Raw genomic sequence first — 16490 nt, forward strand, 5'->3', positions numbered from 1 at the left:
TCCAGGAGTTCACTTTGATACGGAATCTCTAGGGCAGCTGTTTCCCCAGGCACAGTCTTTGTGCTTCCCTCCTAATTTCTTTGTAGGGTGGTTGGGCCATGGAGACTGAAGTCCTGGGGATGGAGGAGCTGGTGGGATGGCAACAGTTCTTTATCCAGCCTGACTTGGGGCCTCTCTGTGTTCCAGATAGAGACCCTTTGGCTTCTCCAGTATGCCAACAATCTCACTTGTTCGATTGTGTTTCCAGACAGATGCAGATCCTGACGTTTGCAAGAAAATGTGCAAAAAGAATGAGTTTGAATCAGTCCTGTCCCTTGTGGCATATTATCAGATGGTAAGAGGTGTTGCATTCTTCCTATCTTCTATTGGAGGTTTCCCTGTAGACCCAAAGGAGAAGGGTTAACAAGCATGAATGTATGTAAAACTTTTCCCTGTTTGGACAGTTTGCTCCCTGAACTAGACTGAGTTTCAGAAAATCCTTCTTGCACACTTAGGTAACTATGTATTATACTTGTGGGTTGTGCAGAGCTTACGTGGACGATGAGGAGGTAGGACTTGAGTCTAGTTTCAGGAGCAGTATCTAGTACTGTACCTGTAAGCAGTCGGAAAGGTAAAGGTTGCTGCTTTCATTTTAGCGCCACAAAGGAACAGAAGCAGCAGCTCTACTATAGTCTAGAGGAAGGATTTCTGAGAATGCCTTGGGAAAGCCGACAGGCTGTGGCTTCTCCTCTCTTAATTGATGCATGGCTCTACATCAGTAAACAGCTCTGATTAGGAAAGTGGGTTGTGAGGAGCCGCCCTGGGACTGAGGAAGGAAATTGATGTTCAGAGGAAGAAGTGGGGAGTTTGCCTTCCGTGCCTATAGAAATATTTCTCTGCCCCATTCCCTTCCTAAGGCTCACTGCGGTAGCACTTAGACATGGATAGAAGATTCTTCCTTAGTCCCCAGCCACAGCACAGCAAACAGTGCAGTCAGCTTTTAATAAAACATTGCTCTGTATAAACCCAGAGCTTGGCTATGGAAGAGGCTGCAACATGTTTGAGAGAACTGGGAAGCCCAGTCAGGAGTACACAGCCCAGGCTGCTGGCTTTCCCAGTGCATTCTTGCTCTCCATGGTGTGCTCTGTGAACATGATTTCACAGGACGAATGACCATATGGAAAGTGGTACAGTTACAGGATTCCTCTCTGTTCTTCTGGGTTTCTTTTGATCTCTCTGACCAGTTTGTCGGCTGGTGTTTGGAGTGATATCAGGTGAAGCTTAGCCTCAGGGCTCCTGTCAGGGAGAGGGTGGGCTTCAGGATCAAGCAGAACCACTGCCTTGAAAAGAGACTTGATGATGGAATTTCTGCTTTGTGCACTCAAAGCCTTCTGATTAAAAACCCATGCTCTCAGCATGAAACCTGACAACTTTATAGCAGCCCTTCAAGGTCCTTTTCATTAATTATCAGAGATGCTGCAAAATTGGTTTAGATTTCAATAGATCCTGATAGATCTTGAGGTGCTAAAACTCCTTTTCAGTTCCACACTCAGCACTTCACTATGATTATTCCCGAAGTAAAGGGGGGAGGGGGATTGCAAGCTATAGGTCTTCTAGGAGCACTGTATCGGCCCCCTCCTTACTGGGGTCATGAAAGCTCTGCATCCCTGTAAGAGGCACAGGCATTCAGATTGAATCAGATCTGGTTTTGGTGGGGCCAAAATAGGATCTTACACCCTAGGCTCTCTTCATCTGTCTCTTCACAACAGTCAAACTGCGGATGAGGTGCACGGTATTTCAGGTGCGAGCTATTGCTGCCCTGTACCTTTTGTTAGCATCGATAGTACAGGCATTAGTAGCTGATTCCAGCACAAAGATGAGTTTTAAAAAAAATCTGTACAGTTTTTAAAAGCTGGTATTGGGGCTAGATCAACTTGTACACTGGAAAGGTCTGTGCCATATCTGATAATGGGTTGAAACGTTGGGCTGCCTAGCGCTTCTGCTCACTCACCTGCACTGTCACAGTAAGTGTGGACTTGCAAGCTCCCTGCTTGGCTTCAGTCTTGAACCGAGTACTCAATTGTGGTTTTGTCTAATGGGAAGGATTCCTTTCTTTCTAGGAACACCGAGTGCCATTGCGGCTGCTGCTGCTGAAGTGCTTTGGAGCAATGTGCAACTTGGATGCTGCTATTATCTCCACTCTCGTTAACTCCGTCCTTCCAATGGAGCTGGCTCGTGACATGCAGACTCATACGCAAGGTGAGCCGTAGTTATGGACTGCTCCTAGATGTGACTCCCTAGGGGCATGACTTTCCATTAGAAAGGTTACGTGCTGTTGGGGAATTTACATTTTGGAATTCTAGCCCATCCTGAGCTTCCAGTTCAGTGTGCCCTAAGCATTCTAGGGGAGACATGTACGCTTATTTTAAAATAAGTATCAAATTAATTAAACCTTATAAAACCTAGCTTTGGTTTTAATCCTTTGATTTAGGGCTAAATAAATAAATATTTTATATATTATAGCACCCCACATTCTTGCTGTTGAATATACAGTTATGCAGGAAGTGCCATAAATTAATATCATTTCAGCTTATTCTTTATTTCTGCCAAGTGTTGCTTTGAGTCTTTCAGCTTTCTGTTTGTTTTATGGTGATAATGGAAGATGCATGCAGATCCTTGAGGAAGAAATCTGGCCTCTTTCAGGCAGGCTTTGTCTCTGTACACCACCCTTTTCACCCCATTGCTAAGTGTGCATCACTTGCTGACGACTGGAGAGGTGTCCTGGCTAAAATGGAATAACCCTCCTTGCGATTAGTCTTGTTGCTCATTAGTGTCACCAATGTGCTTGGAATGGATGGTGATATTGAGGCTTCCAGTTAGTGCAGAGTGTGTAGGCATAGCTCCTGTCATAGATTCATAGGTCTTCTCTCCTTCCGTTGGTCCTTCATTAGGGTCAGGAGCTACTCTGCCAGGGGTTTAAACATGCGAGACTCCGAGAAGCTGAAGATGGGGATAAATCCCATCTATCATTCCACCAACACTAGGAGTCAATGCAGGATTGTTCCTGACGCTATACTTCCTGGCCACTTGTCCAGTCAAGTTTTCAATGCAAGCAGTGGAGGTTCTACTCCTTCCCTGGGGTGATGTGACCCAACACATCTCACCAGTATGACAGTTCACTTTACTAAGTATAACTCTTCCTTTCTTTAATTTATCCCTTAAACCTTGAACCTGTCCCTCAGAGGAGTGCGTGCAGGTAGCCTACGGGAGGTGCTGTATGAGTGAGGCCATGCAGAGCACGTTCTGGATGCATGCTGTGTGCCTGGGTCCCAGGTAAAGGACAGATACAGAAGCTCACGCTTCATTAAGATTAACAGCAAACCTGCCTCCCTGGGGTCATCAGCACCATTGGCCTGGGAACACACATACTCTCCCTCCCTCTGAAGTCAGCTGAATTCGGATCCCTCATATAGCCTGAGCATATCTGAGAACTGGTTGCAAACGAAAGCATCCTGCAATGACAGGAATGGGCTGGCTCTGGTGTGTAGGGCTCTCACTATAGGTTGTTCCAAAGGCACTGGATTCAATACTCTTCCAGGTGCGCTCCTAATAAATTAAAGCTGGTTTATTCTGCTGACTTTCTCATCTACTACCTGAAACTAGACAGCTGAAAACAACCCCTCCTTACCAGGGGCTGGCGGGCGGAAGGGGGAGTGGGAGACATGTGAAGCTAATGTGTCAATATGTACAGTTTAATTGAGAGAATGGGTGGTGATTCCATCTCAAACAAAAAGAAAACTGTTTAACAAGCCCCTCTAGGCTGCTGCTGCTGCCGCCTCTTAGAAAAAACCTTACAGCTGGAAACTCCCCTGAGAGCTTGTTCACTTTTCCAAGCTGAGCGCGGTTCTCTTTTGCCTTGTGTTACACGATGCCCGTGCTCAGTGCAACCCTCAGTGCAGGGCGTGAGGACACTGTCACAGTCTGCCTGCCTCTCCCCTGTGTGAACTGTCAGATGCAACCCAGAGAAGGAAAGCATTAATTAAAGCTGTGTGGAAATGGAGCAATGGACTGTGTCCTCCTTTGCATCAGATGTAACTCTAAAGACCCCTCTGAGCTGGGAGGGAATAACGGGAATGTCTGTCCTTATCCTTATGCAAATGAAATGGAGCCCCCTCTTTCCCTGGAAGGAAGAGGATCAGGCAGCTTCCAAAGTCTGTCTGCAGCTTAGACTTGTCTAGCTCTGTGGTGTGGAGCAGTGGACTGACAGCTGAACTAGGGAATGGTGTGCAGTTAAAACCAGGGACAGAAGGGTTACTTATTTCTCACCCTCACTCCTGAATGCACTATACAGCATAGTCTCACTCTGCATGCACTAGAACTACACCGCTGCCAAGGATTCTTCCTTCCCAGATGGATGTATTGATGTACATATTCTCTTCAGAAACCTGCCCTGTCTATTCCTGTTGGTTTTGGTGGAAAAGCTCCATTTAGCTAGGTTTCTATAATGCAGGAGGGAGCGTTAAGAGGCTGTAGTAAATACAGGTCAAAAATAGACTCTGGTCTGATCCAAAAGACAGATTTTCAAACCTCTGCCTCCATAGGATTTAAATAATGAATTAAGGGCAACTCAGCACTTAACCAGCTGCTAATACTGCTTAAACAGAATAGTTTGTCTGTGCTGAACAGGTCCCATCTGTAATAGGTTGTGCTGCCTTTACTGTTATGCCATTTTCCCTTCACATGTTTCTCTTCTCTTTGTAACCAGAGATCTGGGGCTCGGGGCGTGGGGTTGGCTTGAAGATTGGTTTACTTTAAAATGTTTTTTAAAAGTTCCATCCATGTGGTTCCCAGACTCTTCAAGCACCTGCCAGTTTAAGCAGATCTAATTGACCTGATCAGCAGATGGATACTCTGGTGATGGACACTAGAAATGGTACTACGCCCAGGTTAAGATCTCAGCTATACTACTACTTCCCATCCCTTGGATGTCAGGCCACTCTTGCCAGACCTTATGGAGTTTAAGTGTAGGCTAGAGTGCACACAAATGAGTGGGAATTGGGTAGTTGCCAGGGGCCAAGCACAGAGATTCAACACTAATGACAGGAGTAGGAGACCAGAGTGCCAGTTACCAGAGCTTGGAGTATCAGTGAAGTGGTTAATTTTCTAACGGTAGCCTTTGGTAATTTTGCTATCTCCGGATTCTCTGGGACTAAGGAGGAAGAGCAATTAACTCTGAAAAGCCATGACATTTTGTAATGAGAAGCAGTAGCAATGCCAGTCAGTACCTTAAATGGTAAACAGCCTTCTCTGCTTTCCAACACTCGGATCTCAGGTTGCTATTCCACTATCCTTTGCCTTAGCAAGCCAAAAAGCTATCTCTGATATTCCTTTTCTTTTCTGAGACCACTATTGGATCAGCCTGTCTTCAGTGGAGGGTGTGGAGAACATAGAAGGCTTATGCATTATTCTTAGGAAATGTTATTTTTTGTGACTCAGTTTAATCTTGTGCTGGTTGTTACCTGGTCTCAAAGGGTTAAAGTCTGTCTAGAGAGATTCTCTGGAAGCAGGGAATAGGCAATCAGAGGGTTAGGTGTGTGTCATGTAGCCATGTCTGGGATTGGTAACTGGGCTATCAGGAACTGTCAGCAAGTGAATGGAACTGCCATGAAAATACAATGGAGTCTGACAACTAGACCATAGAAGTTGGTCCTCACTCACCTTGTCTCAACCAAACCACTAACTTTTTGGCATGTGGATGAGAGATGACTTATCTGACCATAGTCCCTCCTCTGCCTGAACTTGGAGAAGGAGTAGTACCCATGAAAACAGGCCAGGTGACTGGGACTTGAGGCAAAAAGACAATTGTTTAGGGGCTTTTGTTAGTAACTTGCCCTCCACAGCGAGGGAGCCTTCTCTAATCTGGGTCTCCTGAGCTCTGCTGTGGGCCAGGCAGTAAGGAAGATGCTGTCTGACAGAACCCAAAGGGGTTTCTGTGATCCAACCCATCACAACCCCATCTCTCTGAGGCAGCCTGTATGGAATTTACTTAGTTCCAGGGAAATGGATGTGATGGTCTTTGTTCCCAACTGAAGGATAACAGCTTATACAGGGTAAACTCATAAATTGTTCGCCCTCTATAACACTGATAGAGAGAGATGCACAGCTGTTTGCCCCTCCCCCCAGGTATTAATACATACTCTGGGTTAATTAATAAGTAAAAAGTGATTTTATTAAGTATAAAAAGTAGGATTTAAGTGGTTCCAAGTAATAACAGACAGAACAAAGTAAATTACCAAACAAAGTAAAATAAAACACGCAAGTCTAAGCCTAATACAGTAGGAAGCTAAAATGCAGGTAAATCTTACCCTCAGAGATGTTCCAAGAAGCCTCCTTCTAGTCTCGGCCCAATCCTTTCCGCTGGTACAGTCCTTGTTCCAGTTCAGGTGGTAGCTAGGGGATTTCTCATGACTGCAGCCCCCTTTTTGTTCTGTTCCACCCCCTTATATATCTTTGGCACAAGGCGGGAATCCTTTGTCCCTCTCTGGGTTCCCCCCCCTCCTTCTAAATGGAAAAGCACCAGGTTAAAGATGAATTCCAGTTCAGGTGACATGATCACATGTCACTGTAAGACTTCATTACCCACTTGCCAGCACACATGTATACAGGAAGACTTACAAGTAAACAGAGCCATTTACAACCAATTGTCCTGGTTAATGGGAGCCATCGAGATTCCAAACCACCATTCATGGCCCACACTTTGCATAGCTACAATAGGACCTCAGAGTTGTATTTTATATTCCTAGTTTCAGATACAAGAATGATGCATTCATACAAATAGGATGAACACACTCAGTAGATCATAACTTTTGCAAAGATACGTTACATGGCATATTAGCATAAAACATATTCCAGCTATGTCATATTTACACTCATAAGCATATTTCTATAAAGCGTTATGGGGTGCAACGTCACAAAGGTCATGGAATTTACTGTGTCTCTATCTCACAGCCTGCCCATACCAGCCAAGCAGTCTGTGTAATGGAAAGGACGGATGTGGCTGAATGGTCCAGTGGCAGGAAGTTGAAGCTAGACAAATTCAGACTGGGTGTTTTTCTAAAAGATCTGGTCTAGGAATTATTTTGGTGAAGTTCTCTGGCCTGTGTTATAGAGGAGTTCAGACTAAGATGATCACAATGCTTCCTTCTGGCCTTGGGAAATTAGGGTTGAGCCTAATGCGGTGCCCTCTGCACTCCTCTGTGCTTAGACTCTGACATTATGCATTTCAAAAGGGGAGTGATTGAAAAATGCTTTAAGCTCGGAGCAGCACAGTGCATATTGGGTTAATGCAGCAAGGGCTTAGTTCATTATGCTTATACCATATAAACTTTCTCTTTAAATTACATTGGCTTATCAGCCATACACAATGAGTAAGGCTACGAGTTTCTCACTGAAGTCATGGATTCTGTGACTTTCTGTGACTTCTGCAGCAGCTGGTGCTGGCCCAGGAGCTGCAGGGACACAGAGCTGGGTAGGGAGCCACGCCAACCGTGTCCCCAGTGCCAGCGGGGGTCCTGGGCCATGCGCCGCGGCCTGGCCCTCCCTCCATCAGTACCACGGGGGTCCGTGCTACAGCCTCTCTTCCCCCCCCTCCCCCCCGTACCAGCGGGAGTCCCAGGCCACGCACCATGGCCCAGCCCCTTTCTCCTCCAGCACCAGAGGGTGTCCCAGGTCACCTCGACCCCTCCCCCAACACCCGTGGCGCCCCCGGACTGTCCCCCCCCTCGCCCAAGTTTTAGTCACGGTAGGTATTTTTAGTAAAAGTCATGGACAGATCACGGGCCCGTGAATTTTTGTTTACCGTCTGTGACCTGTCCATGACTTTTACTAAAAATACCCATGACTAAAATGTAGCCTTAACAATGAGTATGACACATTGCATTTCTTTCTGTCTGACTTGGAAAGGCTTGGAGCTGGAGCTCTGATTGTTTGCTGTAGCAGGATGCTTGCCTCCAGTTCAAGGTTACTCCTGGTTTGCTGCCATCTAAAAATAAACTTTCTCTTGCATCCATCACTAATTCATAAAGTTTGTCTCCAGGCGGATGTTTTCGTGCTATACTCAGTGGTAGGGCAGTGCTGCAGCATTCAGCCTCTCTCTGCCCTTCATCTGTGCAGTTAAGGTAGACTGGCCATCCCTTCCTTTGGAGCCCCTCGGCATTGCTCATTAACTGGCCAGAGGGGTCACTGTTCCCAGGGGCTGTGTGGCTCCCAATGCTGCCATCCAGTCTGGTTCCCTTAGAATGGAAGCGTCAAGCTCCGACAGTAGCTGACTTGTGTGTATCCTTGCTGAGCTCCATGTGAGTGGAGCATCATAATCCTGTTTGACATGTACCCAGCTTTCTTTGTAGAATGGGGTCATCCTATAGCTCTTCTGGTAGAATCGGGCTTCCCTACGGCATAATCTGTCTTCACTATTGGACAACTACAACGCACCACAGTGGTGGATACAGGTGGGGTGGGGACTGAAACATTTTCATTTTCTCCTGTTGGACTCCTGCCCTGCAACTTCCCGGGATATGTCTACACTGTGTTTTAAAACCCTGTGTCACTGAGTCCCAGAGTCAGGGGCTGCAGCCTCAGGCTCGCGCGATGGTGCTGAAAACATCAGCACTGTAGATGTTGTAGCTCCAGCTGGAGCTCAGGCTCTGAAGTTCAGGGAACAGGGGTGGGCTTCAGAGCTGCAACCCCAACCCCAACGCCTACACTGCTGTTTTTAGTGGCATAGTGTGAGCTCCGCAAGCCCAAGTCAGTAGACTTGGACTCTGAGACTCATTTTCAGTATCCCCTCCCTCCCTCCCTCCCTCCCTAACCTTCACCTGATGTCTTTAAACTGCAGCTGCATTCTACCAGTATAAGCCTTTTGATCCATGCAGCACTGTAGTGTTTAGGCATCAGAGAAACCCATCAGGAAAGGCTCCCATTCTGCCTAAAGGAGGTGTTCCCTGGCTTAGGTGGCAGGAAGCAGAGACTGCTTTTAGCTGGGGTAGCTTTACAAAGTCGGGTCTGGATCCTGTGTTGCCTTGTTATGCATGCCAGGTGCACCTCATCACGTGTGTGTTGCCTGGGCTGCCAAAAAAACCCTGTGTGTGCTGATGTTCCATTCACTTCAATGGAAAGTTTATTTAAACAGCAGCTCATCATAAAGCAGGAGGGCTCCAGCCACAGAGAAAGCGAGTGGTGAGAAGTGATAATATGGGCCTGTATTCTTGCTCCTGACCAACCTGCAGGGTGTTTTGTTTCCTGTCATCCAAAGATAGATTTGTAAGGCTTTACCAGTATCCACATACCATTTTGGAGCTAAGCACTGAGATTCCTGTCACAGAGAACTAACTGCAAACAGTACCGTGAATGAAATGACCTTGAATTGGAAAGTGACTTAAGCTTATTTTAACCCTAGGAATTTGAGAATAGCAGCTCCTCCATTGTCTGATATATTGTCGAGTATCTAATCCCTTTTGTGGCTGGTAGGGGCCAGAGCAATCCATGCCAACCCTCAAGCAACTGGGGATTGTAAAGCTGGCTGCAGGAGTTCCACAGGATCCTGCCTGACTAGTTACAGAGGAACACTTGAGGCTCAAGCTCTCTGCATGGATCCCGGACGCCTTTGATGAAAAAGCCTTACCCTGGGGTTGATGCAAGCACGTTGGCTGCTGTCCAGGTCTTCTGACAGATGCTTTGTTTTTATTGCTCCTGGACAGTCATTTTCCTGTGATGCTGCTGGCTTGCAGATCTCTCAATGTGTTGTTAGAAGGGTTTATAAGAAGACACAGTGAGGCAGAATTAACCAGAACAATTCTAAGGAAAACAGACGGATAATCTCCTCTGTAATCACGACCATTCCCTGTTGCAGTTCAATATACACACAACTCTACTATCAAATCTTTTCATTTGAGCATTGGAGACAATCCTCGCCAGTGCTTAATTTGTGCCAGGGCTGAGCCCTGGCACCTCTAGCAGTTCATAGCCCCGGCACTTCTGTGTCAGTTATGAAAGTTTACCAAAAAAAATCGCTTGAGCCTTGGCACCTCTTTCATTACAAATTGAGCACTGATCCTCCCCTACCCAGCTTTTCCATTGCTGCATTTTGAGATGGGGTAGGGTGGGGTTTATGAAAACCTTCAAGAAGCTTCAGAAAATATGTTTCAGCAAAGGGCTCTCTTGCAGAATACCACAGCGAGTTTGAGAAATCTGTGGCAGGAATTCACTAGCATGCCTTACTGCCCCTGGTAACCACTTGAGCTGTGTGCGTGCCGTCTGATGTCAATAGAGTCCCTCAGCTGAATTACAGTCTTGTATTCTTTCAAAAGAATTGTATTAATGCTATTTTTTCCCCATCTGGCCATTGTTATGATCCTAAAAAAAAAAGTCATGATTGATTATTGCCTCAGTTCTTCAACACAGGGCTGGCATTGTAGAGGATACAGTGAGTGTCCAGCATCTTGAAGGGGGCTAGGGAAGGTTGGAATGCCCCAAAACATCAGCCTGTCATTCAATATACTGATAATAAACCATGTACTTGCTTCCGTATTGAGTGATTACACTGCTCTCAAGTCAGCGTTTATTCATGTTCCAGTATTGCCTTTAAAGCTCAAGCACAAACCAGAGCCTTAGTAGGAACACAGGAAGAGTCCAGCATACTGCCTCTGACAATGGCCCCCACCAGGTGCTTCAGAGGAGGATGTAAGACAATTACACTTGGACAGTTATGACAGGAAATTTCTTCCCAACTCCAGGTAATGAGGATCGGCGACTGGTGCCTTCCCATATTGGGTGAGTACCAGCTAAAGGGAAGGACACGTGGCCACCCCACATGTCTCCTCTGCCCAGTGACTCCTCCTGCCCTATGCCCAGCCCAGGGCCACAGCACTCTCCCTGTCCCACGTTCCCTGTGGGGGGGGAGGAGGCTCTGTCTTTCTCTCCCTGCATCTCCTCTTTCTCCCTTCCCCTTCTCCCCCCACACGTTCAGCTGCTCTCCCTGTCCCTGGCAGTTGGGTGGGAAGTGGGATGGAGCTGCTTCTGCCTGAAAGAGCCTGGCTGGGAGGTGAGTGCGTGTGTATGTGAGAGTGAGCCTCCCAGCCAGGCTCTTTAAGGCAGAAGTGGCTCCATCCTGCTCCCCGCCCAGCTGCCAGGGACAGGGAGAGCAGCCGACCATGCCAGGGGAGAGGCACAGGGAGAGAAAGACAGAGAGCCTCTCCCTCCCCACTCCCCGCTGGCCCATCTGGGGAGTCACTTGACCCCCTCCCCGCCCCATATTCTCTCTGCACATTCCCATTATCCATACAAATGTCCAGTTCTTTTTTTAAAATTAAACTAAGCTGTGGCCTCAGTTATACCTTGTAGAAGAGAGTTTCACAGATTCATTCTGAATTTTGTTTTTCAAAATGTCATTGAGTGTCCCTCATTTTTGTATTATGAGACTAACTAGGAGTGCCTGGTTTACCTTCTCAGCCATTCAATCTATAGACCTCTATCCAGTAATCTTTTAATCTTAATAATGCTGTAATATTTTTGGTTAAGCGTCATTGACCTAGACACCATCTTTGCCCAGGGAGTTTACAATATGAAGAGTTCTGGACAAGCAGCTTATGTGTGATGGTGTGTGTTTGACTCCACACTTCAACTGGATTCCCTCAGTCTGTGTGTAAGAGACCATTAGTATAGATTGCTTTTCAGGAGCATTAGACTGTATATGGTTCTTTGGCACCTTCTTCTCATGATACAGCTACTGCACTCAATAATGATCACCAGGTTTCAGTCAATTCCGTAGCAGTAAGATACCACAGTGATAGAATTGTAGTCTGTACACGCAAGAACTAACTCTGTATGGCACAAGACCCTTCGCAGATGGTATATTTAGATCTGGCAGGATGGGGGATTGGGTGAGGTGCTCTGGCAATGAATTAGAGACAGAGTGCCTCTTGTAGTAAATATGGCATCATTATGGAAATATATGTTGGACGGAAAAACTTCTATCAAATCTACATTTTCAAGGCATAAAAAGTACCTTTCTGTTCAACTTAAAAAAAAATAAATAAAACCTAGGTGTTTCTTTTCTTTCTCCCCCCCCCCCTTTTTTATTTTATCAGATGTATAAGTGACCCAATCACTATCAGGTAGATGTAACTGAACATAGTATTTAGCCTTTATCTAGCACTCTGCACTTCCAAAGCACAGCACAAACATTAATGCTCCACTTCCTAAAATCTTCCAGATGGAATTGAGGGGATATATACTGTATTTCATTGTGACATATGCACTGTTGTATGGTTCTTCACTGAAGCACACCAGCTAATTAAGATTCAGGAAAGGCAGTGGTTGTGATTCTGTGGAGCATTCACGTATAGCTACTGCCAGTGCAAATTGTGCTAGACTAGCAGGTTGTGGGACAGATTGATGCATGAGACAAGTGTATCCTGGAAAGCCAGCAGAATGCACACCTGGAGTCTTGAGCATTGTGTGCCGCAGTCTCAGGTGACTTTAAATAAACTTAGCCAGAGCTGAGCCATTGAAAATGGAAGAATGCAGACACAGTAGCAAAGAAACCTAGCTATGACATATTAACCATTGAAGCAGGAAGTATTTAAAGATGGCTAGAAGGATGGGTGCTTTTCTGATTCCAGTTATTACATAAATTGTTGGAGGTGTCCAGGGACGGCACAGAGGAGATTTTAATTATTCACCTGTCATGTTTATTAGGAGCCTCTTAAGAAAGAAGGAAAAACCAAGAACATTCATTATGATCCCCAAATTGATTGAAAACATATGTCTGCCATGTTCATTCCCACCCTGCTTCTTTTGCCTCTTCCCTTTCCACTGGAGCACTTAGCTGTTGTGTTGGTGTAGTTCAGGAGTGTGTCCTCCAAAGCTGGATGAATTGTGCAGTTTCTATAAAAATAATATGTATCAAAGGAAACTTCAGCCCATCAAACTCCCCTGCCCCTTCCCCCAACCCAACCCCCCCCCCCCCCCCCCCACACACACACACACACTCTGTATTTTCCAAACTCTGGGTAAAAAACATGAGAGGGTCTGGATTCTGACATGAGTTACGGAACTGGCCTGTCTTCTCTACAGACGTGCATTCAAACCCTGCCTTGGGTCACAGATGAAAATGGGTTTCCTCTTTTTAACCCTGGCCACCTTTCATGAACTTTTTGTCTGTAACTGCTCTTTCTTGCAGGTTCAGATGTTGAGATGCCATCTGTGTTAGTGGTTAACATGTGATTGGTACTGGACCTCATATTCACAAGAAGTCCAAGATTAGACTAGCAGGCACAGGATAGGTCAGAAGAGAGGTGCCTTGGCAGAGCCAGGTGTGTGCTTGTGAGTGACAGTACAGGATTAGACTAATAGGGGATGGTGTAAATCAAGTGTGAGGTGCATTGGCAGAGGTGCAGGGAACAACAAATCCTCTCAAATGCTGCTTGTTGTGGGTTTTGTTTTCTTTTTTTAAGAATGGGTGTTGGGAAATTAAATATGGCAACTGAATCTAGATTTCCTGAGTCTATCCTGTGCTACCTCATTGTGCTGTTAATTAATGTATTTATCACTGCAGTGCTCACAGGCCCCCATTAGGATCAAGGCTTGTTGTGCTGGGTGTTCTCAAACACATAGGAAGACATGGTCCTGGTCCCCAAGAGCGTACACTGGAATATGACTAATAATATGTGAAGAGTGTAGAGAGAGGGATACAGTCAACTACATGTAATGTTAGATACAGGTGTTTGTTTGTATTGCAGCATGCCAGCTGTCCTGAAATGCCCCTCTGCCTTGCCATCATTAATTGGCTGGACGTCTTTTCTAAGCCTCACAGCTGAGATTCCTCTTTAAAAGGGAGAGGGTAGTTGCCTACCTTCCTATATGTATTAAATTACTTATCACCTCAAACCAGAGGGCAGACACTTGGGAGTATTAATGGCTGGATCTATGGTTTTATCTTGCAGACCATCAAAAGATGTGCTACTCTGCACTGGTTCTGGCTATGATATTCTCCATGGGAGAGCCGCTGCCATATCACCACTATGGTAAGAACTGAGTGCATAGTGGAGAGGGAAATCTACTGCCTAGACATCTTGGGGAGGTTCCTGGTGGCCAAGAGCTCTCCAGAGTGCTAGAGGGGGATTCTCCCTGCCGCATGCATGGGAGGAGAGAAAAAGGTGCCCCCTACACCTTCTCTATTCCCTCTCCCAATTTTGCACCAGCACATCCTAGGAGAGTCGTTGTCCCAACATTGCCAAGAAGCCTAAGGGCTTGTCTGCCCTTGAAACACTCCAGTGGCACAGCTGCGGCAGCGCTTCTTCTGTTATACACTAGAATAACAGGAGGGATTCTCCACATCCCTGAGAGATGTAGCTGCTGTTGGAGAGGTTTGTGTAGGAGTCTCCTTAGCCAGTTCACTAGACTCCATGATAAAGATGCACAATCTCTGAAGCCAGTGAAATGGGGAGCACAGAATGAATCTCTCCTAGTATAACCTGGTGATTATTTCCTGCAGGTGGCCTTGTTTGCATGGGCTGCAGCACTTTCCTAATAGCTAGGCTAAAATGAATTACTACTAATGATTTGGATTAATTTTAAATAGACTAAACTACTGGGCAAGAATATAAATCTCTTCTTGCCCGTAATGCTTATGTTCGTTGGTTGGTTTGCTGCTGGGACAGTAGCTAGAATAGAAATTTGGGAATGCATTTACTCAGCAAAACTGCTCATCGGGTGCCCTGCTCCTAGCACTGCTGTGAAATGTGCATAGTTTTTTTTTCTGAGTCATTCACATCTCCTACCACAAAGACCCCACAGCTGGCCATCTAGTAACCTGGGCGTTACCTCCTGGGTGGTTGAAATTGCAGCTGATTTATGCTCACAAGTGTAAAAGAAGCAGGCGATGTCTTGCATCAGGGAAGGTAGCATGTCTGATCAGCACCAGATACTGAAAGCCCTTTTCTCCTCATGTACAGAGCACCTCAACTCACAGTTTGTCCAGTTCTTGTTGGATGTGATTGAAGAGGGGCTGCCCTCAGATACCACAGAGCAACTGCCTGACCTGTTTGTTAATGTCCTTCTGGCCTTTAATCTCCACATTCCAGGTCAGTGACACTACTTTTCCTCCCTTTCACAGGATTCCGGTGATCTACAGGAGGGAAAGTTTCTTGACCTCCAGGCTGCACTGTGCTAACTTGCCAAGCTCCCTTCTCTTCTTTATTTCCTCTTCTAGTCCTCCAAGCCTTCCATTGTAGGCACTGAGCAAGGACCTAGAGAGAGAATGCCTTTGGGGGCAGAGGGTGATTTTAATCACCCACTAAGAAGGGGGGGGGGAAGAGAGAGAGAGGTAGGTGTGTGGGTGGGTGTGTCTGTGTCTGTCCCTGTCCCTGACTCCTCCATTCTCTGGCCAGGACTGAGTCGGCAAATACAACCCCACCTGGGATTCCAGGTGAAAATACCATTCTAAGTGAATGACAGCTTGTCAAAACCAATTAAATCCTTGGGGCAGGCCAAGCCATCCGGGCCCACATGGTTCCCTCCACTCTTTCAGTCAGTTATTTTGGTGGGGTTTTATATCATGCCGTGCACTTGCGTGGGTTAACTTCACAGGAACATCTAACTACTTTAGTGGGCATGTATCAATATAATTGCACAACTACTAATCTCTCTCCTTCAGGTGATTGGCAGAGCTGCTACTTATCCCTGGCTGTGCCTCCTGAATCTCATTAAACGTAGATGCATTAGGGTCAGTCTCATAAACATATTCTGCTAGGCATCACTTTCTCCTGGATTTCTTGATCCCTCATCATGCCTACCATGTTGAGCTCCTTACTAATAGGCAAAAGATGTAGTCTTGTGGAAAGAAGCTTAACCTCTCCCAGCTGCTGCTGTTTGCAAGAGTTTTGGAGTCCGTAATCATTTAGAAGATGGAAGTGTAATATTAGGGCCTAGGCTTGGATTCTGCTTGTTAATCCTGAATATGCAAGATCTCCTGTTGCTATGTTGTAATTGTCTTGTTGTTTCCTTGCTGCTGTTCTGTACAATGCCTTTATCCTTGGTTTCATGGCGAGGGAAGGCTGAAGCAGCAAGAACATGTCCAATAGCTCACCCATTATTTTGTATTCCCTTTCGTTAACATTCAGGTAGTTGTGATTTTGTTTCTAATTTCATATGAAAGTTTATCGCACAGACACTGATTAAGTATGCTCTCTCGGTTGCTTTCATTCATTATCCTTTCTTACTGTTACCCAGTGCGTTTGCTGGCTTCTGTAATTAGGCAATAACACTTGACGGGCGGTGCGTTTCTGGGGGATTATTGCCCACCTGGGGTGTAGCGAGAAGCTGAGAGCAGAGTGACGTGTTCTCGTATTCCGAGAACTTGCTAAATGATGTTCAGGCTCCTTATTAGTAGGTTGAATGTTTATTCCCAAGCCTTCAGAATCTATCAGAATATTAGCACTTCACTAATGCAGAGG

General features: G+C 46.0%; 1 protein-coding gene across 1 annotated transcript in view; it reads left to right on the forward strand.

The window, feature by feature from the left end:
* The window catches only part of NCKIPSD (NCK interacting protein with SH3 domain), a 91658-nt gene that overhangs the window by 70590 nt on the left and 4578 nt on the right, over window positions 1–16490 (forward strand). Inside the window, exons 7-10 of the mRNA XM_065408357.1 lie at window positions 248–334; window positions 2100–2238; window positions 13980–14060; window positions 14991–15119. Of these exons, the coding sequence (XP_065264429.1) occupies window positions 248–334; window positions 2100–2238; window positions 13980–14060; window positions 14991–15119 (436 nt within the window). The remainder of the gene's footprint in view (window positions 1–247; window positions 335–2099; window positions 2239–13979; window positions 14061–14990; window positions 15120–16490) is intronic.

This window comes from Emys orbicularis, chromosome 7 (assembly GCF_028017835.1).
Source record: "Emys orbicularis isolate rEmyOrb1 chromosome 7, rEmyOrb1.hap1, whole genome shotgun sequence".
In the NCBI taxonomy this organism is placed as follows: domain Eukaryota; kingdom Metazoa; phylum Chordata; order Testudines; family Emydidae; genus Emys; species Emys orbicularis.